Below are 15,581 nucleotides of genomic sequence, written 5' to 3'. Positions count from 1 at the left end.
AGATGCAGGAGATGGAATGACTTTTTACACTGAAGCATAGATTTACAAGGAAACTGTGTACATGAAATGAAAGCTGGTGAAAGCCTAATGGAAGTGGCTGGAATAGGGGCATCCATGCTCCTGCTGAGCCTGATGTGGAATAGACCTATCCATCAGCTCAGGTAGCATCAGCAGCACTGGGAGAGGCAGAATACATGGACCAACATCCTCTTTCATTTGTCACACTAATCCCTGCCAACCTGTCCACCGCTGGAAACGAGCCTGACTTCATATCAACACCAGCAATTTCCATCAGATCATAAATCACAGCAGGAGCTCAATTAGTTCTCAGGACAGGAACCAGCTTCATTCTTCACTGTTGACAGGCTGATGTGAATTAACAGCCGCCACGCCACCACCCTGCCTTTACAACTAATTCCATACCTCTGATGATTACTGATGGATTTCTTTCTAGAGTTTAACTCTTTCTAGATAAGACAGCACGCTGCTAGTAGACTCTGATTGGGATTTTCAGACCAAACGCTGCCGGCAGCAGAAGGAGGATTGTTGAGCTGTGATCAGGAGACAAAGCGGGGAGCAAACCCTGAGACTGCTGACAGAATGCTGTCACAAAGTAGGCCATGCAGTCAGTGCTCAAACTCCCACAAAAACACCGTATCGACCGCGAACAAAACCTTTGCAGATCAAAGAGAACAGGCCTGCCGGCTTTATGCAGCATCGGCATTAGAAAGCACAAACACGGCATTCCAGCACCTTCCAGAGAAACGACAACAGACACACTGATGTCACCTCAGCTGTAGTTTTACATCCCTGACAATGCAGAGATGCAGAAACAGGACGACCATCAACGTATGGATCAACACAGGGAAGCTTCTGTTCATCTATCAGGCCATGAAATCACAAAAAATAAATAAAAATTATATGGTATTTCAAGGAAACATGGCAAGAAACAAACGTACAGCATGAATATATTCTGATTCAACCAGTGCCTCCCCGCTCAGCTGCAGGACGTTTCACTCCAATGAGTTTCTTCTGACAGATTCTAATATCACAGCTCATTCCCAGTCCCCAGAGCTCACAAAGCTTTTGTTCTTTCCATCAGTGGATTTCAAGATGATTTCTCATGAAAGTTGGACTGATGAAAACTACATGTGAGTGCTGCAATGAGAGTGAATACTGCTTTCTTCTAACACGCTGCACAGACCTCCACAATAACTCATCAAAACTCATCAAACATGACAACAATGAGGATCTTCTCATCTAATGCTATCTGACAGCTGAGCATACATGAGCTGGATTCTGTATTTTTAAATAAAAACATAATTTTCACTTTGCAGTGATGTTTTTGGCATTTTATGGACACTGTAAGATCTGTGAAGCCTCATCATGACCCAGTTTCTGACCAGCAAAAGTAATTAGCTAGCAGCAACTCCATCATCAATCAATCAAACTTTATTTATATAGCACCTTTCATACAATAAAACTGCAGCAGCTCCAAGGGTCTGTGGGGTGACTGAACTACAGCAGCTATAGAGTGTTAATGTGGAGGAACATACATGAAGTACTCCATCAGTACTCCATCAGTATTCCAACAGTACAGTACATTCCTTTGATTGATTTGTCATCAATCTAGAATCAGGAAATGTGGACACCCGGTACCTCAACAGGTTGAACGAGGGTTGGATCCAGCCCATGGGTCTTTGATGCAGGTCTTTTCCACTTTTATGTCTTCCTCTTGCTACTGTCCTGTCAATACAGGCCAAAAAATCACTTTAAAAAGAATCAGGAAGTTTTACTGGTCTGGAACTAAATACCAAATGTTACTGAGATGTTCCTCCCCACTCCTGGTCTCAACCTACTGTTCTGAGATGTCTGGTTTCACAGCACTCCAAAGTTCTGACTTTACTGCTTTCCACCAGGAAAGTTCTGGTTCCAGAGTCAGATCTGCTCTGAAACTGTGAAACCATGAGCCTGCTCTTTGTTTTCTTCATTCATGTGGTCCTACACTGTGACTTCATCCCTAAGGGTTGAAGTTCTACCAGAACATCCTGAGGAGTCAGAGGAGAACATTCAACACAAAGAACCTAAATCGAGGCAATGACACCTGTGTGCTCCAATGCACTGCTCATAGAGTACAGACTCCCACAACATAACCATATAACCACATAACCTTTATCTGCTCTACTTGCAAGATCTGGCTCAGTTCAAGTTGAAGGGTCCCTTTTTGACACAGTTTAGGATTCAGTGCTCGTGGCAGATGACATCCTTACATATCAGGGCCTGGAAGGCAGCAGCTGATATACGAACTGTACCAATAACAAAACATCATCAACAGACCACAGCTGGCTCTGGCTGAGATCACTGGTCTGGAGAACCACAACAGAGAACCAGACATCGAGCTGATGCTGTTTGCTCCGTTGTCATCTATATCATCTATACACCGTTATCATCAATACACCACTTAATCCTCATCAGCTGACTGAGGATGAAGGTTCACTTGGACAGGTAACAGTCGATCACAGTTTCACCTGGAGAGGTAACAGTCTATCACAGGCTCACTGGACAGGTAACAGTCCATCACAGGTTCACCTGAACGGGTAACAGTCCATCACAGGTTCACCTGAACGGGTAACAGTCCATCACAGGTTCACCTGAACGGGTAACAGTCCATCACAGGTTCACCTGGACAGGTAACAGTCCATCACAGGTTCACCTGGACAGGTAACAGTCTATCACAGGCAAACCTGGACACGTAACAGTTTATCACAGGTTCACCTGGACAGGTAACAGCCTATCACATGTTCACCTGGACAGGTAACAGTCCATCACAGGTTCACCTGGACAGGTAACAGCCTATCACATGTTCACCTGAACGGGTAACAGTCCATCATAGGTTCACCTGGACACATAACAGTCGATCACAGGCTCACCTGGACAGGTAACAGTCGATCACATGTTCACCTGGACAGGTAACAGTCCATCACAGGTTCACCTGGACGGGTAACAGTCGATCACAGGTTCACCTGGACAGGTAACAGTCTATCACAGGCTCACCTGGACAGGTAACAGTCAATCACATGTTCACCTGGACAGGTAACAGTCCATCACAGGTTCACCTGGACACGTAACAGTTTATCACAGGTTCACCTGGACAGGTAACAGCCTATCACAGGTTCACCTGGACAGGTAACAGTCCATCATAGGTTCACCTGGACAGGTAACAGCCCATCACAGGCTCACCTGGACAGGTAACAGTCGATCACATGTTCACCTGGACAGGTAACAGTCCATCACAGGTTCACCTGGACGGGTAACAGTCGATCACAGGTTCACCTGGACAGGTAACAGTCTATCACAGGCTCACCTGGACAGGTAACAGTCGATCACATGTTCACCTGGACAGGTAACAGTCCATCACAGGTTCACCTGGACAGGTAACAGTCGATCACAGGTTCACCTGGACAGGTAACAGTCCATCACAGGTTCACCTGGACAGGTAACAGCCTATCACAGGTTCACCTGGACACGTAACAGTCGATCACAGGTTCACCTGGACACATAACAGTCGATCACATGTTCACCTGGACAGGTAACAGTCCATCACAGGTTCACCTGGACAGGTAACAGTCGATCACAGGTTCACCTGGACAGGTAACAGTCTATCACATGTTCACCTGGACAGGTAACAGTCCATCACAGGTTCACCTGGACACGTAACAGTTTATCACAGGTTCACCTGGACAGGTAACAGCCTATCACAGGTTCACCTGGACAGGTAACAGCCCATCACAGGCTCACCTGGACAGGTAACAGTCGATCACATGTTCACCTGGACAGGTAACAGTCCATCACAGGTTCACCTGGACGGGTAACAGTCGATCACAGGTTCACCTGGACAGGTAACAGTCTATCACAGGTTCACCTGGACACGTAACAGTTTATCACAGGTTCACCTGGACAGGTAACAGCCTATCACAGGTTCACCTGGACAGGTAACAGTCCATCATAGGTTCACCTGGACACGTAACAGTCGATCACAGGTTCACCTGGACAGGTAACAGTCCATCACAGGTTCACCTGGACAGGTAACAGTCCATCATAGGTTCACCTGGACACGTAACAGTCGATCACAGGTTCACCTGGACAGGTAACAGTCGATCACAGGTTCACCTGGACAGGTAACAGTCCATCACAGGTTCACCTGGACAGGTAACAGTCCATCATAGGTTCACCTGGACACGTAACAGTCGATCACATGTTCACCTGGACAGGTAACAGTCGATCACAGGTTCACCTGGACAGGTAACAGTCCATCACAGGTTCACCTGGACAGGTAACAGTCGATCACAAGGCTACACATGGAGACAAACAATCACACTTACATTCTAACTGTTTAGCTGGGGAACCTGGAGAAAACCCACGATGCACAGGGAGAATATCCAAACAGAAGATCTGCGCAGAAATGATAGAAATGATCTACCCACCGAGTTAGATGGAGCCTAGTATTTAGTAAGTGCTATTCAACTGTGTGCTTTATTACATTTTAAACAGAAAATGTAGAATTGGTCCAAAAATTCTGTCCGTTTTATGACTGATCATAATTTTCTCCGTGCATTCTCTCCGTCTCTGCACTGCACCAGAGCGCATACAGTGGTCATGACACACAACAAAAACAACATTACTGCTCCACCAAAGGCCAGATACACGCTGTTAACATCCAACTCGGTGTTTAAATCTGTGCCTCGTAGAGCCGGAAGCAAACAGGGGGAGGGGTGTTATATTGAAATTAAAATCCTGCCTGGGATTATGAACTGAGTCATTCCCAAACTGTGAAAGAATTCAATCTAAGCACGAGCTGAATCTGCATCTCACACTCTTTTAATTTGACGCGTTTCATGGACTAATCACCTCCCTGTCACAAAGATTCAGGCGTTTCCAACTCGTTAAATCATCTTTCAACAGCCCAAAGGATTGTTTCACCTACCTCTCTCTCTCTCTGTGTTTTCAAAGGGCGGGCTAACAACTGATCTCTCAGGACTATTCTATTAATAACCCCTCCTTTGCTCCACTGTTTCCCAGAGAGACAGGCTCATAATTAAACTGTGTAAACGCCGCTGCATTAGTGTGAACCAAATAAAAAAGGCTGAGCATCTCTGTGCTGTTTTTGCCGACACTGAAAGCTTTGGGACACCATTCTGCACCAACATGTTCAGAAGCTTTTTTCTTACCTTCTTCTTGTGTGTTATTGTCACTCAGCAGGGACAGTTTATCTTTTTCCACTTTAATCTAATGAGGCCGGTTTACTGATGTTTTCTACTGATCACACAGCACTTTTCAGCCTCTTCGATTACCAGCAGGCACCACCATGATTCACTCTCATTTCACTACCGAGGATTATTTTCTGACAGCACTAGAAATGGTTAATATTTCCTTCCCATTAACTCCAAAGCCTGTGAAAATGACAGAGACGACGAATGGGTGCAGCGTGGACATCACTCTTCCATCTGTAAACTCTCCAACCGACCTGCTCCAACCAGAAGTAGACCTCATCACGGGGCTAGTGATGAATGGGACGTGATTAAGAAGGGATCATGGAAATTAGCTTCTTTCTTTATCTGACAAACACGCTAAACTCATGGCAGACTGCAGCTGGGACCCAGCAGGGCTGCAGATAAACCTCCAGTATGTATGAGTGAATGTAAGGGTTCGTCTTTAAATTGAAAAAGATCTGTCCATCTCTGTCTGTTTGGTGATATAACCTGAACCAAAGGGAAACTATGAGTGCTCTCACTGAGCTACTGTGCTTCACTAATCCTCTCCCTGAGAAATCAATACTGTAAAGGTCACAGAGAGCCGGCATGGAAAATGCAGATTAGCTCGTCAATAGCTGACATACGCCAACATGCTGCCGCTGGGCGAGGAGTCCATGTGAGCAGAGACAGGAGGAAACACTCAGAGTTTCTAAAATGTTTAGACATTCTAAGCTTTGTCTGATTGAAGTTTTTAGTTTAGGATCAAACATTCTGCCTCCGTGGACGACGTTTGAAAGTATAGTAGCTCTATCAGCAGGACACAGCATCTAACAGCAGCTCTAAGGCAAACACAGCGGTTACTAACAGCATTAATAAAGCCTAAACACATGTTCCATCATGTTCTAGCGTGTTCTAGCATGCTCCAGAACATGTTCTAACATGTTGGAGCATGTTCTAACATGTTCCAAGGTTAGCGTTAGCGTTAGCGTGCTCTCTGGATGTTTGCCAGTCAGTCACTGGTGTTCAAAGTGTTAAAATTACAGAAGTTTCTGACTGGAAATAAAGTACAGAATCAGAGGTTCATGAACAAAATAAAATAAAAGTAAAACTGAAGTGGATCCATGTAAACACTGACTCCATGTAATGACCTAAATGAATAGTTCCTCTGTTAGTGTTCTTTAGCCTCCAGCATTCAGTACATTCACTAAATCCTCCTCCAGTGGATTCTACTGGAGCCTCATGTGAACAGGTGAACTAATGCACACCTGTTAGTGAGATACTCATCGTTTAGAAACCTTCACACACCTAAACTCTAAGACCTCTGAAATGTCTCTGCACATTTCTTCCATCAGTATAAACTCTGGTTAAACGGGACAAATACAACAAATATGGTGATTGAAACTAACAATCTAATCTGAACAGACTCCACAGTATCTAGTTCAGTTTATTGTAATATTATTCCTCAGTCTTACTCTGAAAGGTTCCTCAGCTGAAAATTCAGCACAATAAAGTGTTTCATTTCAGGTGATATTGGTGGTTACTAGTTTAAATGAAGACCAGCAGAAAGAGAGGTTTCATTTGGACAGATTTGAGGAACACGTGTAATAATTTACCAAAACAATGAAATGAACCGTCTCAACTGGATGAGGTGAAGAAAGTAAAACCAGGTGGATGGACGGGGTGGAGCAGCATCCACACTTCCTCAGATCAGTGAACCTGTGGGGATGGAGGCTTATCCAGCTGTGATCGGCTGTTCATGACAGACAGGGAGTTCATGTGACCAAACCTAGCAGGTCAATGAAAATAATGAAACTCATTTCTACTGCTCAGCCTGGTCATGGTGCACACACTTTGGGCTGAGTTCATGTTTCTGTCTGAAAGCCCTCAGATCAGAGTCACACACCGCTGATGGGAACTACAGCCCTGACCCTGAAACAGTGGAGACTGAACACTCTAAAAGTTTTTAAGTCTTATGAAAAGAGTCTCATGAAAAAGTAAAAAGTAAAAGTGCTCTAAATGAACTGACAGCCTCATAGTGTCCTTTCTTACTTCCAGGATCTATCAGTGAGGCTTCCTGAGCTCGTTAGACGCCCGCTGACCTTCTATCATAAATGTCACACTCATAAATGAATCTTCTTTAAACATCACTGCTTTTATATTCTTTACTTTGACCATAGCTCCTCTTTGCCATTTAAATTTGCCCTTTACCCCACTTACTGCCTTCTGCCCCGCCCACCTACGCAGCTCAGCCAATCAGATCAGGCCTTCGTCCAACAGACTTCCCCGTTGCTCAGGTTAAAGCATCAGTCTACATGTCTCCAGGGTGAATACACGACCCTTTCCAAGGATGAAAGGAAGAAATACGTCCACTTCAGTGCACAATAGTGCACATTCACCCTGAATGCCACACTGAGGCCTCCTGATAATCACAGACGACTGGGGACAGACAGCCACACAGGCATCCTGGAAGGGAGATGATATCTGCAGAACCAAGCACACTTATTGATCTCCTCCACACATCTACAGCTCCATGCATGTTCACTGCCTGATTGGGAACACCTCAGGGGAAGACAGAGGCTCCCATCCAGAGGACAGGACAGGAAGGAGTGGGAGCTTCAGAGTGACGTCACAATAAAACAGGGAAGGGCATGTTGCTGCTTTTTAAAGTTTCATTTGTGTTTATATGCTGTAAGAACGTTTCCAACCTGTTGAAACTTCTTTCATGTGAAGGTCTAAGGTCTCACTGTTGAAGGTTCTGGACAGGGTTCACAGATGAGGGGACCAGGACAGGCTTTGGTACACGTTCTGAACTGCTCTGGACAATTACAAAAGATACCAAACTGTCTGTCCTGGATCCAGGAGGAAACTCTCCATGAGGTGAAGCAGAGGTTTCCATACTTTCTGCTTGAGATTTGACTGAATGGAACAAGTGCAGCTTTCCACGTCTTCTAACACACTCTATATATCAGTTAAGGATTGTCTTCTCAGACTGTTTCATTTGAAAAACTTCTTTTAAAGAAGAAGATCTGAAGGTCCTCCACCCAGACCAGATGGAGATTCTGGGATGCTGATTGGTCACAAACAAGGAGGAAAAGTATTTGCTTACAACCTATTTTTCATTGAGAAAATGAAACCTAAGGACAAAAATGAGAGCATTTTAGAAAGAGAAGTCGTATTCAGGGACATCCAGTGAGACATGTCAGTGATGTCATTACATCAGATTACTACCACTACTATTACTAATAATATGAGGAATTAGGTTACTAATATTATTAGTAATACTAATCTAACGGCAACCATTAGGTCTGTAGGAAGAGACAGACAGACAGGAGAGCACAGGGATCATGAAACCTCCTAGCTGTGATGTTTTTCAGTCATTCTGTTGGTTCTCTGCCACATTAAAGCTCTGTTTAAATGCTGCTGCACTTAGTTTAGATCCTGATGATGCAAAATGTTTCTCTAAGCACTGTAACATCCTCTTAACTTTTAGTTTGATGCCAACAAGGCATTCTCTAAAAGGTTAGAAACGATCATCTTCAGCCATCTGTAAACCCAGGTGAGCAGAGCTGAGACGAACCCTGAGAACACAGCAGAGAATGTGGAGTCATTATGAACCGCTGAACTCCCAAACCCTCTCTTCCTCTCACAGACCAACCGAGATGATCGTCGTACGGTCAGCAGCACAGACAAAATAGGATATAAAACGTTGATAGCCAAAGTCATTTTGTAACGCATCTGAGATAATGGAAACCAATTAGTGAAGACATGAAGTGGACAAAGAACAGCAAGAGTCAGCCAAATGCTAATGTTAGCGTCCCCCATGCTGCTGTCACTGTCGCTGCTTCTCCAGCTCAGTTATTATGGTCTGTACGGTGAGAAGAATCACATCAGTGGACTGAAAATACAGCATGTGAGCTCACAGAGAAAAAGTCAAACACAGAGCAGCTTTTTCTGCAGAAAGAGCATCTGGTGCTAAAAAACAACAGCTGACAGGCCGAGGCTGAAAGTACTGCTGTAGTACTACAGTACTACACTACTACAGCAGTACTACTGCTGTAGTACACAATTTTAGGGTCCCATCCACCACCCGTTATCTACATACAGCTTAATCCTCATTAGGGGGCTGGAGTGTATCCCAGCTGCACAGTGGACAGTGGTTAGCTCTGTCACCTCACAGCTAGAAGATCCCGGTTCGTGTCCCTTCCTTCCTGGGATCTTCCTGCATGGAGTCTCCATGTTCTCCTGTACATGTGTGGCTTTTCTCCAGGTTCTCCAGCTTCCTCCCACAGTCCACAAACATGCTGAGGTTAACTGGTGATTCTAAACTGTCTGTAGGTGTGAATGTGAGTGTGATTGTTTGTCTCTATGTGATAGACTGTTACCTGTCCAGGTGAACCCTGCCTTCACCCTCAGTCAGCTGGGATAGACTCCACCCCCCGTGACTCTGATGAAGATTAAATGATTGATGGATGGATGATGGATGACTAACTGGAGGGGAGTTTTCCATATTTACTCTCAGACCCGGAGTCACTGCATCATCAGGACCTGTTTAGAAACTGCTGTTTAACATCAATAGTTTCCTCCAATCAATCCTCGAACCGTCTGTCTTCTCTGTCCAGGACGTTGCTGTCCTCAGAGGTGGAGAGGTTTGTGTTTGGTTTCTCTACCATGAGGGAGAACCAGACCTGAGGAACCTCCTGGATGAAGGGAACCAGAAGAGAAGCCTGGTTTCTTCCTCCTGAATCCTGCTGAACCACACAGACTGTGACACTATCAGAGTGTATTTAGGAAACTAAGCCCAACTTTTGCTTTCCGTTTTGACATTGTTTGTAAACGGGGACTTGTCTATGGATGGAAAGCTGTAATACTTGAATCCACACGTCCTGACTGTAAAAGCCCTGAATGTGATGTAGAGCTGCACTAATCAATATCTATAAATGACCTCTGGATCACAGGATGTGGGGGAGCATCCACTGCCTCCTCACTAAACTCTGTAGAGGAGTGTGTGGTTGTTGTGTGGCAGCCTCGTGTCATGACATGAAGTTGAACACAACAGACGTGTGCATGATGTCACTGTCCTTATCTCCAATCAGAGGCTGCAGATTTATCAACATGTCTGTCCTGCTACCTCCACATGGCTGCAGGACAAGCTTTTCATATAATAACCAACTGTGAACAAAATTAAACTCGGTTTTTATGCTGATTTCCACACATCTCCCAGCCAGGGAAGTTTGATGGAACACTTCATGTTTTCAGCTCTGGTAGTGCTGCTGGTGTTCCTCAGGGTCTGAATGAACATCCCACCTGTGCACCACGTGCACTGCAACAGACACCAGGAGAACTCACAGAAAGGCAGAGAGAGATGAATACGACACGGTAGAAGAATTAACTGCTCTCTGAATGCTGACAGAGAAAGATGCAGCAATAAAGCAAAGTAATTAAGTCATTAGCCGCTCATCACTTCTATTAGTTCTGTTAAATCCTTCACTGATGCAAATAAGAAAAACCAGAGTTGTACAGTGATTCATTAAAGTAACAGTCCCTGATGTTAGCATGAAACCAGCACACCTCAGATAATGAGAACTCCTAGCTTCTGTGTGGAGGAACAGCTGTAGTTTAAAGGAGACTCGTGCAGCCCATCAGGAGGCCGCCGTGCACACTCCAACCAGAACACATGCATAAATTATCACGAGTGTTTGAACCAGAGGCCGCTCTGATCCGCTCTGAAAGGAGTCCTGGCTTTGATGTGTTGAAAAGGAGGTTTAAAGATCAATTGCATTTCCAGTTTCTACTGTCACCCACAGGCTGCTTCAACTCTGGAGTTTAAAATTCGATTAAAAGCACCGTGGAGCATTTCAAGGAGACGCTGAACAGATCAGAGATCAGCACGTTACAGTGAGTCAGGTGTCCAGGCTGTCACAAAGTAGAATGACTGCTAAAGTTAAAAATGTCCCCGTCTGAGAGAAAGAATCCCTGTTATAGAAGATGAACAATCATATTTTCATTTTCAGTGATAACCTTTTACGTGCTTCAACAGAGAGATGAATGAATGGTTCCCTTCAGAGGACTAACCTCCAAGCTCCTCTCTGATCTCCACCATATCTGAAGACTTGAACTGTACCAAAGAAGCAAATCCTGCCAGCTGGTTCAGTCAGCCCCAGTCTGAACACTCTTCGTACTGTGATGTGTGCTGAAAGCATCCTTTAGATCTGGTGAAACCATCGGCAGAGTCCCTGGAGCTGAAGAAGAGTCCAGCGGAACCAGACCAGTGGTTAAATACTGGCGCAGAAGAAGCAATTTACTTTATTAATGATATTTCAGAACTCTCACTCTCTCACCTTCCTCCTCAAACAGCAGAACTCTCATCAGTGTCTCTGGTCTTATCACAATCTGGGAGATTTAATGCTGTAATTACATTCCTATATGATGTAACTGCCACTGTTCCAGATGTTTTTAGACCAAATATCATTAATATGACCTGCCTCCCAGCTGCTAACCTTCATCTGCAACAACTACAGAGATGAGGACTGAAGCTGTGAAGTTGTCCTTTATTTTCCTGTTCTGGGGCAGAATAGAGCAGGGTTAGGGTTACAGAACACATCTGGAACCTGGAACCATCTACACAGTTCAGGATTGTAACCTTGGACAGATTAATTATTTAGCTGAACTCTCAAGCAGACAGAACAATAAATGATGGAAATAAAAAGATAAAAATCACCTCAAACCAACAACCAGTAATATATTCTTCCAGTCCCTGATCCCTACGTTCTCACCATCATGGAGGTGTATTTCAGCCACACTGCTCAACTGAGAGCTTCAGCATCTTTTCAGTATTCCAGAACCCAGAATGCACCTGTCTGTCTGTGGCTATCGTCCTCCAGGGAGGCAGGTATCACTGTGGGCTCAGCTCGCTGCTTCCTGGGTGGGAAGACGAGTTCAGAACCCTGAAGAAGTGACTGAAATAAAGACCATATACGATCCTGCTTACATACAGCTGCAAAAAGTGACTGAAGTGATGAACGCTTCAGACATCATGAGACAGAAGCTGTTGATCAGCAGCAGGACCACCTCAGCTTCCTGTCAGAGATATCTCCAGTCCAGCAGACCGACAAACACTCACAGCCATCATCCTGATTTATTACTTCTAAATGGATATGTTCTGATGAATCCTTGGACAACAAGCTGAGATGTGAGTTCGGGTAGATCCATTATGACTGATTCTACAGGCTCTCATTCAGCTCAGGCATCGCACTAAACAATCACTGAGAAAATATATTTGGATCAAACATCATTTATATCTCAGCCTCAACAAAGCGAGTCCGATTGTGTTCTCACCACTCTACAGAGGGGCTCTTCAAACAGGACAAAAGGAATAATTATAGACTATTCTATGCAAACAAAACAGAAACAGCTTTATCTTCTGATGTGCTAAACCACCACATCTATCTGGAAGTTAAGTTTACACATCCTTTGTTCCCATCTGTTTTTCTGTTCTCGCTGTCGTCACCGTGACCCAAACATGTCACGATGCATTAGACCCGAACTGTGCTAAAAGAGAATCCAAATACGCCCCGTCTCCACGAGGCAACAGGCCAAGTGCTGCATTCAGCATTCACCACACAATAACAAAATGAATATTTGATTTGGATTGGTACAGCCACTTCCTGTCTCCTGAACGCCCTGAAGAACAAAGCAGTTCTCCTGTTAGCCTCAGACGGTGGAGACTACTTTAAATAGCAGCACAGCGAGTCCTGCAGGAAACAGCTCGACTGGAGAGGAAAAGTTCACTCAAAGACAAAGGAATGCAAACTGAGGACAAAGGGACACTGTCAGATGGAATGGATTTAAAATTAATTTTTCATTGATGACCGGCAGTCTGCACGACAACAGACAGTCAGAAACAGCACGACACTGAGTCAAGGTCTCACACTGTTTAGTTCCATTCTGGAGGAACAACGCTGAGCCTCACTAACACTGAGTGTTCATGAGACTCTTCAGCTCCTGGTTCTGCTCAAGTCCAGCAGCAGTCAGAGGAACTCAGAGTGACAGAGAGTGAGAGGAGGAAGGAAACCGACCGGAGCTGTGTCCTTGAGGTGACGGATCAGGGTCTCTAGAGGGGCTTTTACGGCATCAGGCTGAATGACAGGTGTAGAGCTGTGTGCCACACATCCATGATTTTTTAATCTAGTCAGAGAAAGAACTACTTTAAATAATGACACAACTAAACGAGGTTAAGAAAATGTTTGAAGGGCCTCACAGATCTGACAAGTAATAGAGGACCTAAAGTAAATGTGATAAAACTAGTCCTGGGACTTTAACGCGTTAAAAAAATAACGCATTTTATTTTCTCAGTTCCCTGATTTCTGTCACACCTGTAACACTGATGCACTCCAGCTCAGCAGGTGGCGCTACTGAACCTAAAGGTGAAGTAGATCCATAGGACGCACTGAGTGATGTCAGAATATTTGGTGAACAGTGAAGGAAGACGAGACGCTTTGAGCTCGTTGGGAGGAAAGTTTTCTTTAAAAACCTTCCTGATGACAGCTTGGATAAAAGCCTGGTTGTTTTGTGATCACCTCAATGTAAAACATGCTGCTGTTAGCACCAGAGCTAGCGTTAGCTACCACAGTCCTGGTACCGGCTAACGGTGGAGCCATCCCATAATAGACCACTTTAGAAGACACTGAAAGTGCTTAAGTTTACGAAGAGTTTTAAAATGTTGAATATAATCGCTATAATTACACTTTGAGTGTGCAGTAATCTGTGAATGTAGCAGACAGATGAAAAATGCAGATAAATAGAAATGAAACACTTTTTAGTTGTTTAAGTTCATGTACACTAACATTCACAGGTTTGGGATCACTTAGAAATGTCCTTATTTGTGAAAGAAAAGCAGTGTTTTACAATGAAGATCACATTAAATGAATGATAAATCCAGTGTAGACATAGTTAATGTGGTAAATGAACCAGCAACATAGACTACCAGTCAACAATTTGGGCTCATTCAGACAATTTTCCATGAGAACTCCCACTTTTATCCATGTGCTAACATAACTGAACAAGGGTTTTCTAACCATCAATGAGCCTTTCAGCACCATTAGCTAACACAATGTAGCATTAGAACACAGGAGATGTTCCTCTGTACCCCTATGGAGATATTCCATTAAACATCAGCTGTTTACAGCTACAATAGTCATTTACCACATTAACTATGTCTACACTGGATTTATCATTCATTTAATGCTATCTTCACTGATAAAATCTGCTTTTTTTTCACAAATAAGGGCATTTCTAAGTGACTCTTGACTTCAGAACAATAGTGGAACCAAACATAAGTAGTTTTCCAAAAGAAAAGCAAACCTGAGCAGAATCATCTGCTAGGTTCTCATTCATGCTCAAAACTACAAATACGATGGAATGCATAAGGAAGACATGAATCCTGTCTACTAAACAAAAAGGCCAAAGGAATAGAAGTGTTTGTTTCTGAGTATTGCAGCAGAGTGATTCATTTCAGAGTACAGCCCCACTAACAGTCCTGTAACTGTCTTTCAGTGTGTGCACTTGAATATTCCTGGCTAAATATGAGTGGTGTCAGCAGGTTTTTGTGACTTTTGGCTGCTCACGCTGCTAGATGTGTTGTTTACACACGTCTTCAGTTTGTAATACAAAGTGAGAGATCTGAGCGTCTGCTGCCACCCCGCTTTAAAATGCTCTGTGGCTCTTTGCTCTTCTGCTTTGCAGTAATTATACTGTCAGAGTGAATACAGCATCATCAGCTGGGGTTAAAATGTCACGGCACACAGAACCTCATGATATCTGGGTTTTATAAATTATGCATGAGCCGAGGGAAAATTACAGCCAGAGTTCAGTTTCTCCTACAATTATTCCTTTATTTCCCTCCTGTTTTCTCTACTGAGGCTGAATAAAACAATAAGTGGGTAAACTCAGGTGTTCACTGGCAGTAAGCTGCAGGCCTCAGGTGTGACGTCCATCAGTGTCTCTGGAGGCAGAGACCCCCAGCCCTGTGTCAGAGTCATGTGATGTGGCGTCTTCACCTCATAATGGGCGACCCTCTGAGACTCGGAGATGAGCTGAGCGCTGCACACTTTGCAGTAGCTGTCTGTGAAAAGCCCTTGGTCCACCTCTGTTGACTTCATCTGGAGAAAGAAACACATGCAGACATGGTTGGTTAATGCTGACAGCTTCAAATATCATGGAAATACACTTCAAATGTCCATTAACAAACTGAAAACCCATTGTAGACTGATGAAGTAAGGCAAAGTGTGTTATTCAATTTAAACTGAAAGTCTGAACCGCAGTGGACTGAAG

At 44.1% G+C, this 15,581-nt stretch overlaps 1 protein-coding gene across 5 annotated transcripts in view; it reads right to left on the bottom strand.

Moving 5' to 3' along the window:
• zmat4a (zinc finger, matrin-type 4a) overlaps window positions 1-15,581 on the bottom strand; it is a 268,548-nt gene that overhangs the window by 213,362 nt on the left and 39,605 nt on the right. For 4 of the 5 annotated variants that reach the window (XM_051951378.1, XM_051951381.1, XM_051951380.1 and 1 more), the window contains exon 2: window positions 15,308-15,409. The exons of the other annotated variant lie outside the window; for it this stretch is intronic. In XM_051951378.1, coding sequence (XP_051807338.1) covers window positions 15,308-15,409 — 102 coding nt within the window. The remainder of the gene's footprint in view (window positions 1-15,307; window positions 15,410-15,581) is intronic. 5 annotated transcript variants of the gene reach the window in all.

The sequence above is a fragment of the Acanthochromis polyacanthus genome, chromosome 7, assembly GCF_021347895.1.
Source record: "Acanthochromis polyacanthus isolate Apoly-LR-REF ecotype Palm Island chromosome 7, KAUST_Apoly_ChrSc, whole genome shotgun sequence".
NCBI lineage: Eukaryota > Metazoa > Chordata > Actinopteri > Pomacentridae > Acanthochromis > Acanthochromis polyacanthus.
This window is presented reverse-complemented; position numbering and strand designations above follow the sequence as displayed.